Source organism: Lepisma saccharinum, chromosome 1, assembly GCF_977018435.1.
Source record: "Lepisma saccharinum chromosome 1, izLepSacc3.1, whole genome shotgun sequence".
In the NCBI taxonomy this organism is placed as follows: domain Eukaryota; kingdom Metazoa; phylum Arthropoda; class Insecta; order Zygentoma; family Lepismatidae; genus Lepisma; species Lepisma saccharinum.
This window is the reverse complement of record NC_139229.1, coordinates 24,416,274-24,433,289: the sequence shown is the minus strand read 5'-3', so window position 1 is coordinate 24,433,289 and position 17,016 is coordinate 24,416,274. Positions and strand designations below refer to the sequence as shown.

Here is a 17,016-nt window from a genome sequence, read left to right as displayed (position 1 = left end):
AAACCATGAAGTATTTCAGCCCCATTGTTAAAACACTTCTTTCTGTAAAACTTTGAAAGTGTCTATTTCTTCTAGGCTAACCCTGTATATGTTGCTGCTTAAAATGCCCATGTACACGTAACCGCAATTTAACATGCCTGGATTTTAAATTTTTTTTTACTTTGTACCATTTACTTTTCTGGTTCCAATGCAGCAAAACACACAAGGAAATTTTCCCAGATTTTACTTTTTGTTGTGCATTATGAGTTATTTTTACAGTTTCACTGAAAAATATGTAACTAAGTTTTCACTTTATAGTGTTTTGATTGGTTCAGTAGTACATGCAAATAAGCTGTGCTTTAAGTGGATATTTGTAGCTGGAGGGATTCTTGCTTGAGTATGGGGATAGATTGGGTACAGAGTTGCTGAACATCCTATTTTCCCTGGACATGTCCTCTTTTCATAGTAAAAATGTCTAGATTTTCTATAAATCCTTACCAAAAAAATTTAAAATGTGAAAAATGAGCATAGAAAGTCACAACATGATTGTTAAATGTCATACTAGTTCCAGTGTGAATACAATCATCGCCAAAATTGATGCTCAAATGCTGTCAATGTTGAGCTCTGCAACTACCATATTTCACTGCATATTTGTCATACCCTATTTTTTCAGTCCAAAAATTGGTTCATAACCTTTCATGCAAAGAGAGAGGGAGAGAGAGAGACTTCAGATAATGAAACCAATTATAGCATTGCAGAATCTTCTGAGACGGAAGATTAAATTTTGTAAGTCACAACACTAGTAAATTTTCTCAAAGTATAATATTTCGACTATAATGCACATATCAATAACTTTTTCCTCACAACAGAAAAATGTTAAAATGTCACAAAGAAATTTAGACTACTCAGTTTTGCGCATATTCACAAATATTCTGTACATTTGAATCTCTCACCAAATGCAGTTATGTATTGGTAATACCTGCACAATTTACTCTTTTTTTTGGGGGGGGGGCTTCACATAGTGGTTGCACCTCACTTTTTTGGAAAGAAAGAAAAGGCACAAAATCTGCGACAATTGTGTGTTGAAATACAGTAAGTAGATAACATCTTGACTTCCAACTGTTCGTTCTCAAATCTTCCTTGTACTTGAAGAGAAGGATACTATAGAAATTTCTTTGTATGAATGTGCAGAATATTTATATTTCTAATGTTCTAATATGATACGTAGTAGGACTTGAAAATACATTTAATACAAGATTATTGTAGTTTTTTTTAGATTACCATAAGCTTTTAAATTTTGCATTAAATGTAGTTCAGGGTGTCTACCAGTCTGGAAAACCTGGAACAGTCAGGGAATTTACGTTTTCTGAAGAAGTCATACAAATGTCTGTGAAATTTACTGTTCTGGAAAAATCAGCAATTGTTTGTAGTAGTGCACTAGAAATAGGTTTTTGAACAAAGAAAAAAGGGCAAGCAAGACATTTTAAATTACTTGTGGACTCACTATACTTCAGTTTGATATACTGAGTATTAACAGTAGTTGTAGTAGAAATTGCTTTTTAAATAATAGGGAAAAGGGTCGCATTTTGTTTGGCTGATATTAGGATTACAATATATGTTACAAAATTTTACTATAATTTTATATTATTTATGCTAAAATTGTTAAGATTTTTTATATAAAAAGAGTGCTTTTTTACCAATTATGTGAGCTTTTAGCTCATTCTTGTTGCAGTATCTCTTTTTGTTATTACTTTTAACACTGTTAAGTGGGATTCTAAGTATGTAGTGACTTTCTTACACACATGTACAGGTGGCCCAAAAAAGGTAACCAAAATGTAGAACCATATTGTGTTTGGTTACCTTTTTTGGGCCACCCTGTATATAGACATGAATTTCCCTAACAACTTGGTCTGGAAAACTGAAAAAGTTGTGTAATTTGGTTTTTTTAACACTAGACACCCAGTAGTTACAATTCATACATAACAGTTTTTATTTTTAAATAATTTTGCTCACATATGTCATACTTTCTGTACTGCTTTTTATATCACACCTCTTAACAAATAGAAAACTGAATATATACAGCTGTTTCTTAAAATGTGGCTTCCTTATGAACACAGACCTTCGTTCTGAAAACACCACTGTGGTTGCAGGGAGTCTGCCCTGACACCTCTCTGCACCAGCCTTTGCCTGTGATACATCATTCTGTACCTTGCTTCTGTCCAATCAAAATCCGGATTGCTCCATGCCCCCTCTGCATAAGCTGCTGCTCGGGGCCACACTTTTCCTTCGGCAGCAAACTCGTCTGCCATCTCTGACCAAAGAACAGCTTCGACACCTAACACCAGCTCTCGTGCTGTGGCTGGATCAACTCCAAAACCGTCAAGTATCTTATAAGGATTGTTATTGTAAACTGTCTGCCATGGATGGAACCCATAGCCGCTCGTGGATGTCCCTTTCCAGTTTCCAAAGCCATGGTCAAGATACCAGGTATTTTTCGTTGAGAAAATTACTCTGTAGCCTTTGTTAACAAGAGTGGCTGCAAGTTGATCATCATTTTCGATCCACATTTGGATGACGTAACGGTCCTTATCCAGGTACGACTCTATGACGTCTTCCCCCGTCAGTTCGCTAGTCCACATAAGTACAGGCATTTTGGATGTATTATTGTTAGCCTCATCTAAAGCTTTAAGGGCTTTATCCTGGAAGATAGACCAAGCATCTAAGAAGTCCTTAGTGGTACGGCCCATTCCTAGACTTTTCATCCAGTCGACCACCTCCTGAGTGTTGTTCCAGCAGGCTACATACACTTCGTCGCCTCCCATGTGGAATATATCGCTATGAAAATCTTCCAGAAAATCCTTATAGAGTTCTTTCAGAACGACATAGACGTTCTCATTTCCAGGATTCAACTGGCCGCATGGAGGCTCTATGCAGTTCTTTGACCAAGATCGCTCATTCACGCAGACGGCAAGTGTCCCCAAATCTGCTGCTTCACCCCACTGCCAGCCATTACCTGCATGTGCCGGCGCATCTAACTCCGGTATTAGCCGTACTCCGCGAACACGAGCATACTCGACGAGTTCTGCAATTTGTGCATTGGTGTAGATTTGTTCTGAAGAATAAGCACCCCATTCAGACATTTGAGGCACCCTTTTTGACTGATAAGGAAAGCTGTGAGTGTCGGTAAGGTGCCAATGAAGTGCATTCAGTTTATTTGAAGCCATCACATCAAGAGTTTTCTTAATGAAATCCAAGCTGTAGAAATTCCGCGATGTGTCCAAAAGAAAGCCCCTGTGCGTGAAAACAGGCTGATCTTGTATTTCTGCCTGTTCTAGTATTACCAGCACACCTGCTGCTGAGTCCCACACGATCAACTGACTGAGTGTTTCTAAACCATGTCTTGCACCGAAGAATGTCGCAGCCGAGATGTCCACAGTGAGCGAATCAGATTCACTACTTAAACTCAAGCTGTAACTTTCATCCGTTCCCCACGTGATTGAATCCGTTGATGTATTCACAAACAGTCTAACTTTTAGAATTTTCAAGTTATCAGCCTTAGTACTTCTGCTCGTCATTCCTGTTAGGTAACTTTTGAAAATATTGACAGCTTCATCCAGGTACCCCTTGACCTCATCAGGAACATCTGCAAATTCGAAAGTCATATTTTCTGGATCAAATGGCACAACACATTTTGCCAAATCGAGGAATTGTGTTGGAACAGGCCACAAAACTCCATGAGGCCCACATGTCAAGCGACACACTTCTAGAGTTTGGGTCATACTTGTGTTTGATGCTTCTGCCTTCTGACATTTGCCATCATTACATTCCCACGTCCACTGCACATTTGCCCTGAAATGCAAAATGTAGGTTATGAGTAATATTTCTACCTGTATGAATCAGTATACCTTCATCTTTTAACTTCATAATCAGCAGTTTCTCTAATAATTTTTACGTATAGTTAAGCCAGTATGCAATATGAAGTTATTGTTAATGAAAAAAATGAAAATTTGCTTACAGTTATTGAATAGATGGAAGCACCCTCGTATTATCTTTCTATTTATGCACAAATTGCAATATTTTATTGCAGAAGTACAGATCGATAAGTGTATGCGGCATGTAGTATTATGTATATTCAGGAAAATATGAACAGATTTTAAAATGGTTTGTTTTGAGAGAATGATCCATTTTTGTAAAAATAATAATATTAATAATTTTCACATTATAAACTGATCAAGATTGATGAATAGATGTTGGTTGTAGCATTATGTATTTCTGGCAAACAGATCAGAGCCAGCGTTGAAAACATGCTGGGTAAGCATTGTGCATGTGGTCTTTATTGAAGTGATTCAACATATGTTTATCGTGATTGTACGAGGAATGTGTACATATAAAATGTCGCAAATTTTCTTGCTGTAAGGAGGCTTCTCATATGCTTTCCTTAACACCCACTTCATGCTGGTTCTTCCCAAAGTGCATTGTGTGATGACAAGTTGAATGACATATTCTGAAAATTTGACCTGGTTTACGGCAAAAATTCTTATTTATTGCATTTTATATATATATTAATTAGGTACAATAGAAATAAAACACCAATGCAGGCACACAAGTAAAACAAAAATAGAAGTTCGACAATGTAAAATTTTCCAGTAATTTTCACATTTGAAAAAAAATTAGTTTAACAGCGGTAAACCAGATAACATAGGATATCACTGATAACACTGATTGAATATCATAAATTGTCCATCACAATATTCATTCAATCTGTTTTCCCCAATGTGACGGTCATGAATTGAAATAAAAATGTCAGTAAACACAGGACAACTTCAACAAAATTCCTTTCCTTAAAACAAAACAGGATGTAGAATAAAATAGAATGAAAATAACGATGGACAATTTGACATCTTGTACAGCATTTAGAATGTTCCATAAATGAGAATACACAAAGAGACTTTACTACTTGTTACTCAAAGTTATGCATGTGGAGAAACTGTAATCAGCTCACGGTATTGTGACAAGTATAATAATTATTAAATGACACAAATTAACATCAGAACTCTGAAAATTTCATTGCTTCAACATTCAACCACATGAAGGGCTACGTTCGCTGAATTCCCATGTAAATTCCTTACAGTGTATTGGTGAACTGCGTAGAAGTTGGTAGTGTTCTGCTGTAAACTGTTATATCTGAAATACAAGATTCAGGACCCTGAGGCTCTAGTAGTGTTAGTATTGTAGTTTATGTTGTGTTCAAGTTATTTTAATATAAGAAAGTGCAAGAAGCAAATATTGGTTGATATTTTCCTCTTGATGTGCTGTAAGTCAAGGCCCTAAGGACCCTAGGGTTCCAAGTCAATTGCATTATGAAAATCGAGTGGCTCCAGTTAAAGGTTAAAATGAATGTTCTTTTTCTTCCTACATCTTATGTTTCATTTTTTAAAAAAAGCAATTGTCATCTACACTGATTGAATATCATAAATTGTCCATCACAATATTCATTCATGTTTTCCACAATGTGACGGTCACGAATTGAAATAAAAACGTCAGTAAACACAGGACAACTTCAACAAAATTCCTTTCCTTAAAACAAAACAGGATGTAGAATAAAATAGAATGAAAATAACGATGGACAATTTGACATCTTGTACAGCATTTAGAATGGTCCATAAATGAGAATACACAAAAAGACTTTACTATTTGTTACTCAAAGTTATGTACTATGTGGCGAGACTGCAATCAGCTCACGGTAACTGTAAATGCAATGGAGAAATGATACAAAACAACTAAAATAAATCTCTGGTAATGCATGTGGAATTTGTAACTTAGAAAAAACTTTCTCATCCAAACTTTTTCAAATATATGAACGTTTTTAACTCTGTAGCATCACTGTGTTTAACACACTTATAGAAAATCAAAAAACTTGCTGCTTCAGTCATAAATTGACATGTTGTTCTTCCTTTATACATGCAAAAACAGCAAGAAATTAGGTTAAACAAAGAATCTGACCTACAACATTTGAAAAGTTGATGATCAAACAAAACACTGTCGAGATCGATTTAGTTGATCAAAAGATTGCTCATTTTACAAATTGCATTACATACACACAAGATTAACCATGGAAATTCCATATTGAAAAATACAAGAACTAACGTAGACATTTACTCCAACTCCTAGCTGCTTTAAGGTTGAGTTGATTCTTAAGAAATAGTTCTTAGATACTTATTAAGATAGATCTGACTTCAGTAGTATGCATTAGAATTCAGAAGAGCTTCAGATCAAGTGTGTTGTGTTTTCAAAAACTTCTAAATTACAGGATATATGGTGTCAAGAAATAAACTACCTATATTTTTTGTCAATAAATGAATTTATAACATATTGCTTCTACAATATGTACGAACTTACAATTGGATAAAATTCACCAATTGGAAATTATCTTCATTTTCCAATTAGTTTCAGTTGAGATTGCGATTGAAACCAATACATTCCCATAGCTGTATTAGGCATCCTATAGAATCCGATTAATTCCAATTGAAACCAATTCAATGCAATTTAAATTTTCGATTGGAACCAATAGAAAATTCCAGCTGGGCTGTTATCTCCCAGGTGAAACGAATTAAACATGTTCTCACGTGTATAGACACGTGAACGTCCACAGACCAGTAAAACGATAAGGGAAATGCAACATGACTTCACTGGAAGATTTAACAAAGAGGTCCAACTGAGACAGACGATAATCTCTACAGAACGTTCAAATTATTTGTATGAAGAAAATGATGGAAGTCATGCTGACCTTCTGGATTGGTAACTTTGTAAATTGTTCTGCAGGGGTTAACAAGACATTCGGACCACATATATAGAAATAAATTGAAGGTAACACTCTGACACAATTGACAACCTATGAATCTGGATTTTCTGAATCAAAGTTAGTGGAATAGTACTTAATGAGGTAATTTTTTACAGACAAATTTTAGAGTTTAGAAACACACATGTATTTTATTTTCGCAATCTAAGGATTATTTCTTTAAAACAATATACAGCACATTGCTAATCACTGACACATAACTTTGACCATCAAGGTTGACTTTTTTCTGGAATTCCTCTAAGTATTTTACTTGTTTGCAAATTCTTCTTAAATGTACAATGAGGTACATAAATATTACCAGGTAAATGGTCCATTACTATTTTTATTCAGTTTTCTCTTCCATCCTATGTGGTTTCAAGGTATTTAAAGATATTGTCAACTGTTTCGTTTTTTCCAACTCTCATTTCTTGCGGTGTGTTGAAGAATGTGAATGAACACTGCAATGGACCTTTTTTTCCCTGGTAATATTTATGCTTTCCACTGTACAACATACCTACCTCAATTTAGAAAAATCTATTTCAGCTGTCACACAGACTAATAGGAAAGCTGCTACTATTACAATACTTTCTGTTGGCAACCTCTGAAAAAGAAAATATAATTATTTACACACAGGGTGGATAAAAACCATAGTTCTTATTTTAAAAAATCATTTTTGATGATTTTTTTATTTAAATCGGATTTTTTATATATATATTTTAAAAAGGATGCTTAAAATTGCTGTTATGGTTTTTGGCATCATATATACAGGTATGTTTTTTTTTATAGAAAGGCTTTTTGTAGTAAATGGCTCTCAAATATTTGAATAGTTTATTAAAGCAAATAAAGAAAATGTAACCATGCATTTTTCTGTTTCAGATACTACCTATATATGTGAATCTACTATGGAAATGTTTGTTGAGTGTGTTAATGATACTATAATACATCATTTCAGTAACTTTTCTTCCAGTGAAAATTTAACATTTTGGATGAACTTTAAAAATGAAACTTAAAATACCTTTTTAAAGTTTTTGTACCTGAATTTTGGCATTTTTAAATGATAGTTTGCAAAATATCAGCTGCCATGTTTATTTACAGTTTAACATGATTAGTATTTTACATATTTTTCAACAAAAAAGGTCTGCTATTTTTGCCTACAAAAATTATTGAGGTACATATAATTTGTTTATTTTCCTTTCTTAGAGCCTAATAAACACTATAAATGATTGTGAGATTAATGTACTTTCACCAAAGTGATACTGATATCTACAAAATCTTTTTGTACATTATTCTATGAATTATTTTTTAAAGTGATATAAATCAGTGATTTAAAACAAAATCAACTGATTTAAATCAATCCACTTTGTTACACAATGGTTTTATTTTTTTAATGGTGGTATATATTTAATAAAATGCTGAATTTTCAAGACTTTTGTTTCTAGAGAAGAATTAGGTATATCATAACAACAATGACGGCACTTGGCGTCCAAAACTGGGGAGGCAAGGTGCCAAAATTGGAGGGACAAAAACAGTTTAAATTCCTTTGTATCATGGCCTTAGGCAGGAAATAAAATTCGGGGGGGGTCACTCATAATTGTTCCCATGATCGTCGCAAGAGATGAGAATAATACAAATAATAACAACAATAATAATTACAATTTCATAATAAACTAATTGAGTCCAAATGTATTATTATTAATTATTATTTTTATTATTATTGCTGTCGTTATATGCTTGAGGAGACTTTTCTACTCTATCCATCAGAAGTGTGAATATGCAGCTCAACTGTTTATATTTATTTATTCTTTTGTTTATGTTTCATGCAGTGACTGACATGCCCCATTATTATATTTTGTTATTAAATTTTAGATACCTCAAGAAAAAGCTTTAAAAGTAAGAGATAAGTTTTAGTCATAATAATGTTTGTTGTTTGACCACTCACATAAAATTTAAATTTTTGGAATTTTGAAACTGTGGAAACCAGTTATTCTTTGTATTAAATGGTAGAACATAAGCTGGTGCATGTATTGTAACCTCAATTTTTCGATCTAACGACGTTTTTCTTTGGTTATTCTGTTGGAATACTAACTAACTGGACTTTATTTCCGTTATTAACAATAAAACTAACAAACATTTTGCTATTTTGCAACTTGAAATAAATTATGTCAATTCGGGGGGGGGGGGTCGATGGACCAGTTCGATCCCACTTTCCGACGCTCATATTGTTCCTATACTTACCAAACAGCATTATATAATATACAAGTATGTGTTTTATAAAACCGCATATAGGTTAAATGTATGTATACTAATATCGAACCACTGGTTGAAGGATAGTGAATCTAATGCACTACGCAGCTGGATATCTTATAGTTTCGAACTCTTATAAAGGGGGATTTAAACCCTTATCGAACAGGGAATTTAGACGTTGGATCGGGAATTTTGGGACAATCACAGTTGAATTTTGAGTCTGATCCAGGAACAGCACTGAAAGAGGACAGCAGAAGTGAAATGAAGGGGTCGCGGGTGGGCTGCTATTCGGAGAATTAAATCAGTTTTGCTCAAATTTCAGAATTCAAAATGTTTGAAAATTCTAGCTCGATCATTCCAGGATTGTCTCCCTGTTGTATTCTTGTGAAACTGTGAATACATTTTTGAAAATGTGTTACAAATTTTTGTTTCTGAACTTCCATTAATCCAACATGCCATATGTTTCGGGGGGGGGGTTGAACCCTAACCCCCCTCTAAATACGGCCATGCTTTGTATATAAGGTTTAGCATAGTGCGGGGCAAAAGTGCGGGGGGGGGGGGCAACTGCCCCAATCGCCGCCGATGCATAACAATAACACTTTGAATGTATAGGGGCTATCCACCGGAAGGAAGTGACTTCGCGCGGACGCCATGCTTGTAGCACAACAACTTCCGGTTCGTAGGCTCACAACATGACGCTAAAGGGAGCTGAGATTGTGTCATGTATGAAAGGAACGAATGGGTGTGTACAAGGGGGATGTAAACTACGATCAGGGCTAAATAATCTTTCACGGATCTCTCTTCACCCTTTTCCTCGCTCGAGATCTAGGCGCCAAAATAATTGCATTCAAGGTGTCAGGCGTGAAAATTGGAAGCCCATTAGCATGAGTAGACTCCACAGTAATGACAACGGATGTGCAGGAACCCAAAAGGTCGGGATCTGAAAAAAAAGAAAATCCCGTTCCGATCCAGACTTCGGAAAAAATTATAAGAGTTTAAAATTAGTTTATTCCCTACATATTTTTTTTGTACTAAATGTCCGAAATTTATTGAATCCAGAAATGTAAAATGAATCATCACCCGAGGGTGAAATTGTGTGTATAATTAACATTTTTTTTTTTAGTATCGGGTAATGTTGAATATTTTCCGCTCTTATAATCTCCCAATTTAGTCGGGAAATAACATTATTTTTCCCGTTTTGAACGTCAGGACTTTAAAAATACCCCGTCCTGTTTCCTTCCCAACCAAAAATTTTGCGTCCCGCACCCCTTGCACTTCATTAAAGGTAGAAGAGAAATCATTCAAATCTCGATTTTCTCTCTGCTTTAGTGATATGAGCAAAAATATTACTCTTCCCTTCAAAAGATGCTCGGTCATAGTCAGATAGGTTACACGTTACGTTTTTGAAGTACATACGAACTGTATTAAATTTTTGTGTAACCAGATTTTTTTTGTGTGTGTGTAACCAGAGGAAATACATTTTTGGGCAACCAGAGGAAATATTTTTTTGTGTAACCAGAAAATTAAGTGCGGGCACTATTTTTAATTTTAGTCTTTTGCAAAGGAAATCTTTTCAACATTGATAGGGAAGAGGTCCTAGGTTTGAACACCATGGTCAGGCAATGGTTTGTCATTGTGTTTATGCCATCATTAATTTTTCTAGTTTATTATTCATCTTTATCGTCATGTTTAACACAAATAGCAGAAAATTGACTTAAAATAACAATGAGCGTTTTGTATTTCTGCGTTCAAACGGGAACGAAACCAGAAAGTGTGCATTACCGCATCCCTCTGACTCGCCCTGACTGAAGAAAGAAAGAAAAGAAAAAAAAACCATTTTTCCGTTTTTTATATGTCCATACATCTCGCACTTTTTCACTTAATACATAAATGTATGGATCCAAAGATTTGCATGCTTTAAGCGCTCTCGCTCGTCGCTCTGTAGGAAAAAATACTTTCCATTAAATATGTCGGCTACAAATATCGCCAATGCAACGACGATCAGCCAATGGATCTCATCCTGAAATAATGCCGTATTACTTCCTAGTTTCTCATCCAATTGATATGCAAAGGCCTCTACTTTGCCCTGATATCTCTTCTTCTCCTCGTCGTCAAGTGCTTTTATATGATCCATTTCATCCGGTATATAAAACGAGAAGAAAGGCCACAAGTACGCGCTTCAATTACCCGGCCGCCGTGAACCGGAAGTTGTTGTGCTACAGTTCCACAATCGATTGTGCCGTTCGATATGTTTTTGTTTACTCGTGGATAGCCCCTATAGGCATCAACAATGTAATAGTATAAAGGTAACTGCCAAGTTTTACAATACATAATTTAATTGTTATTTGTTACTATCTTCTAGTAACCTTTTCACAATATTCTAAAGGAAATGGAAACAATTGCGTACAAATTACAATTAGTTGCATGACCAGATAAACAATATCGTGATCTATAGTTGCATGATATTGTGCTGCCCTGGCAAGTAGTGTAATCTGTTTCCTTTGATTATAATAAGCAGTGTCGCAACATCCTTTGAGGGCTTGTAGCTCAGTATTGAACAACTTGCATGAACTTGTGGAGGCCAGTGAGCGCTCGTTGCGGTGCGAGATTTCCATGTACACATTGCACACCCAGATATATTTTCCAAGGGGGAGGTGGCCAGGTGGGCAATGCTTTATTTTGAATTATTTGGAAAAGGAATAACGTTTATTTTACTCTGCACGTAAAAATAAAGTGAACAGAATGAAATTTCCCTCCACTTTTTTCCCCAGAGGGGAAATGATGAAATCTTAAATGGCATACTAACGAGGCTGTGGCGTCGGGACTCACCCAGTAAAATGATAAAGTTTCCCGTGCATATAGCATCGTGCCATGAAGGCACATTTAGGGGATGTTGGGCTAGGGCCCCATGCATTCCCGATCTCGGCCACTTTGGAGGCGATGTGATCAGCACCACTCTCCGAATGCCTTCCCCCCCATGGTTGCCCCCAGGTACTCATTGATTTGAGGCTGGTGAGCCCCAGAGCCGCCTTATACGGGGACAAGGGTTGTGTTTTGGTCATGTGTGTTTGTGATTCTCCCTTCATCCATCCCATATTTTCACTATGCTGACAGAAATGTGAAGTAAAGAGAAAAACGATGACCACAGGCGTGACTTGGCGAGGACAAAAATTCCAGGTTTATTAACATTTACATGTTAACGGATACTTTTTTTAAAAAAAAAGGCCTTCTGGAACATTAGGTTTATGATCTACCCCCAAAGTTAAGACTCAAGTTACCCTGCTGATTCAGTCTATCTGTTCATCTAACAGGCACAAATGCATTCAGTGGCGTCGCTAGGCCATCTGCTTTGGAGGGGCTACAACCAGATACATGACTTACTACTATTGTAAATATTTTTAATGTTTGAAAATAGCAAAGTGATTAATAAGACAATAATATATAACAAGCATAAGGAATTAAAACTAACATAGACTTACTGCATTAATTTTTATGAAAACAGATGGATATTCTTGTTCTGTTTTTCTAATGCTGGTGAACTATGTCTTTATGTATCAGATGTACTCTGCGGTTCGAATTTCTTGCAAAAGTATCAATAACACAATCCACACACAATTCATGACACTCTTCCTTTTCCGATTTTCGATTTCAGGAGCTTACTTCGAATAATAAATTTGTCCATTGTTGTATGAACAACAGTAAATGTCACAAAAAGCTTTGATAACGAACACACAATACCACTAACTCCGTAACACAAAACGCACCACTACCGTTTCCTCGCGTAGCAACCGTTGTGAAAATAGAACAAATGACGGCGATCGTTTGCACTGTTGCCAGCTAAAGACATGACGTGTCAGATGTAAGATCGTGGTTTAAAAAAAACTGTCACAACGAAACGAGTCTTTCCCAGAATATGTATCTAGAGGTATGTTCCTGCATTAACAATTGTTCAAATATGTTTTCTCGAAATACTGTATGTAATAATAGCTAAAAATTGGGGGGGCTTATCGAGGGATTGGGGGGCTGAAGCCCCCTCCAAAAGGGCCTAGCGACGCCACTGAATGCATTTTAAATCGTGCACTGCTTGACCCTGGTTAACAAACTCGGCATTTCATCACCTGACCTGCAAATTATAACTATGTTAGCAAACTGGGAGCTATTTCCCGTCACCCGTATGAGCTGTTTGTTGTTGTTTATGCGTTTTCATTATCACCCACTTATTATGCAATAACATATGTGGGTTAAGGTAGATAGGTATTCACCATGACTGACAAGACGTTTGAAACTGTGTGACAAATAGTTGTGCGTTCTTAAACAATTGTAGACTAAAAGTGGGAATCGTTGTAAGTGCCAAAAGCGAAAGTGTTGGGAAATCGCATCGTTCCGCACATCAGCCCGTAAGAACGTTCACACTAGTGACCTCTTTACACGCCCTTTGATCTACTTAGAGGGCTACCAGCCACTTTTTACGTTTACCACATTATAAAGCATGGCACATTGCACAGTTTAACGTGGAAAACGGTGTTTGAATTCTTCTGGCACTTACAGCGTTTACCAATTTTAGTCTTCAATTCTTCTTAAACTTTTTAAACTAAATATTATTATTTATAGTGTAAAAAGATTGACTGGAGAAAAGACGGCTTAACACAGTCAATTGCGACAGCCATCCACCTACCGTAAAAATGGCCATAACCGTTTTAACGGTTATTACATTGTAAGCCTAATTAGTGTAATTTTGATGATGCAATTTTTACAAATTTATTGATGGTGTACGCACATAGACGTCCTAAGGGCGGGCAAGCGGGAACCACGCCCCCACCTGAAAAATGAATGTCCACCTAAAAATTATATATTCCACACATAATTTCATTTCAGTTACAGTAATTTATGTGTGAAGGAACATGATATTTTCAGTGAAGTAGTGTTTTTTGAGGGGGCCTCACTATTATTGGGGAAAACATGCCTCTTTTGCGCCGCTCTGGAAAAAATACCTTGCTTGGCCCTTCGTGGAAAAATCCTGTGCACATCCATGTGTACGGAACTGCAATCTATAACATTATCTATCCGTATCAGTGCTGGATCTATAAACCGCATAACCCCGCAGTGTGGGGGAGGGGGGCCTTCATATGCGCACCCAGGAATTTCCTATGGAGGGGGTTCAACCAAGTGAAAAATATGAGAAGTGAAGCTTATTCTCAAGCAACAACTTTGGTACGGAATGTATTGAAAGTCCTACAAAGTGTGCAGCTATAGATAAATACTGCTGTGTCGTCCCAAACAGCGATTCCTGTCATTTGAAAATGATAAATGATACAAAGATAAGAAATTTTCCATTATAATGAGAAATTTTATATTATAAAATTATGTGAAAAATGGAATTTTCTGTATAACATGATGGCCGAGAGAGTGGTTCTGACCCCCCAAATTCCCCCCTGCGGTGCGCCCATGTGCCCTTGCCATGGCTTTGTATAGGCATAAAGCATAACGAACGTAGTTACCCAGGAGTGCAGTAAGAAACTACAAGATATACAGAAAAATGCAACATCCACATGGAGTTCGTTCCTGCTGGTCAAATCGTGAACGCCGCATGAAAACGCATCAGGCGTGTTCGGCCAGAGTTGGACAGGACTGAACAGCGGATGTTACTGCACGATAACGCGCCTGTGCGATCCGTGTGCGTACCTGTTCTCGATCATCCACCGTACTACCCTGATCTGTCGCCTGCGGACTTCTTTTTGTTTCCCCGCCTGAAGAGCGTCATGAAAGGCGAACGTGGCTGCAATCCAAGAACGCGTGACAGCGGTTCTACGATCGATCCATAAAGAAGCCTTTGGTGACAGTTTCCAGAACCTTTATGAATGTTGCCAAAAGTGTGTTGTGGCTGATGGCTATTATTTTGAAAGCCAATAAAGGTCATTTGTTTGTATATTTTGTTTTATTTGTTTTCTGATACTATTCACCGAACTTTTAGATACATGGCGTCCTATATGTATTTAATAAATATTGATATGCTTTTATTATATGCATTAACATAATAAATATCTATCAATTTCATCTTATCATTCATTCTTATCTTCTCTATTAGTTAAAAGTGTCAGGAAAGCGAAGTAAAATAAACCAAATCAATCAATCAATAAATCTCGACTCGTATAAAATTGTTTACCACACACACACACACACACACACACACACATAATATGTATATTTTTTTTGCAAACTGACAACAATATTAAGCTAATATGGCTCCAGTACTAACATGTGTGTGGCTTGAACTATTTTCAAACGCTTTTTTTTCTTATTCGACACCCCTTTGGTCTCATGCCCCTCCCCCTTCCTCATCCCTTGCAAATCCAGAAGTGGATATTGGCGCCCGACGGACTTTAATTTTAAATTTATTATCTATTGTTCTATCCTCTATATTGAAGTAATTATCCTTTTCGTTTCCCACGAACCAACTATATATAATATTATTGTATGTTATTGGTAAGAAAAATCAATAACGACTTTTTGAATATTACGGAAGTCTCCCATCGCTGTAGGTCAGTTTTTAAAGTTCTAAGTCCACTCTGTGTGCAGATAGGATAATAAGGACTGGTTACCTGGCGCCTATGTTTGGGGGGGGGGGCAGACTAGAACTTGGGGCTTAACTTTGGGGGGGGGGGGGAGGATAGAGGAACAGAATCGTAAAGTTTTCCATTCCATAAAAATAGCACCCAGGACATTTTCCTACATAAGAGTGACATTCGCAAAATCTTAAAAAAATATTCGTATTCTTTAGGTCCGAGGAGGTTAACAAAAACTTGTAAATTTAAATAAACCTCAAACCTTTGTTGGGGCATGTTCCCCATGCTCCCACAAAGTCACGTCTATGGATAAACCTAATCCAGTTCACGATAATTACACAAGTTCTGCGACAATTTCACACTCACCATTGTCAATCGGCCCAGCCCGTTTACTCGTCTGTGCTTTGTGTCGTCATGAGATGTAATGTCCAACGATTGTCAGAGAAAACGAGTGGGGGAATTATCTCACTCAAATGGGGACAAACGTCACTGTGACAATAAATTTTCGTCAAAAAAACAAGACAGAATGAGAGTTTTGCATTGTGTCATCTCTTCCAAAACACTTAACAAACATATGAGTATCTTTTGTACTTCGTTATCTAAATGAAAACCATTGTAAAATCGTGTTTGTTTGATGGATCAGCATTTTTAATCTTTCAGAATTGAAGAAGCATGAAAAGTACAAATTTCTCTTAGGTCAAATTATTAATTTTTTGACTGGTTTACTATCACCTCTCTGTTTATGTGCGTATAATTACTTCATGGGAGAAAAAAAAATGAAATATTCAGGTTTATGTACTATTTAAAAAAAACGCTATCTGAAAATTCTTTACTTCATTATTTTATTATGATGAAAAATCACTAAAACTTTAGTTTTTCTTGAATTTTTTAAAGAACAGGTAACATAGCATTGTTCATGTTCTGTTTCAGATATAACATTGAGATTTTTGTATTTTAAGGGAAATTATTTGTGCATCTCTGTACAAAAATCTAATTCAAATATTTACTAAAAATGGAATACATGCAAACTTGAAAATTATAACTGCACATTTATTGAGATTACCCACAAAAAACTGTTGTTGACAGTATTAATTTGATCCAAATCCCAATGTATCTCAAATGTACACAAGATATTGTAATTTTGCAATACTATTAAGGTAAATGATTAGGTACAAGTAGCGCCATATATTGTCATGCTACAGATACTCTTGATATCATTATCAACTGGTTGCTGGACGTCATGGGGAAGTCATAGTTGCAGATTGGGGGTATACAAAAAAATCTTAAAGCTCCAAAAGTTAATACCGAATATTGTAAATAGTAGTAATCCTGTCATAATAATTCATAGTCAAAATAGTTTTTTTCTAAAAACTGTGCCCGATGGGGCTTGCC

At 36.1% G+C, this 17,016-nt stretch overlaps 1 protein-coding gene across 1 annotated transcript; it reads right to left on the bottom strand.

Moving 5' to 3' along the window:
• Positions 1-1,993: 1,993 nt before the first annotated feature.
• On the bottom strand, positions 1,994-16,108 carry LOC145987235 (chitooligosaccharidolytic beta-N-acetylglucosaminidase-like). The gene is made up of 3 exons (XM_083121786.1): positions 15,991-16,108; positions 7,336-7,418; positions 1,994-3,828 (listed from the first exon to the last, which is right to left on the bottom strand). Exons 1-3 carry the CDS (start codon positions 15,991-15,993, stop codon positions 2,085-2,087), a joined length of 1,830 nt encoding a protein of 609 aa, XP_082977912.1. The 5' UTR covers positions 15,994-16,108; the 3' UTR covers positions 1,994-2,084.
• Between the last annotated feature and the right edge of the window lie 908 nt (positions 16,109-17,016).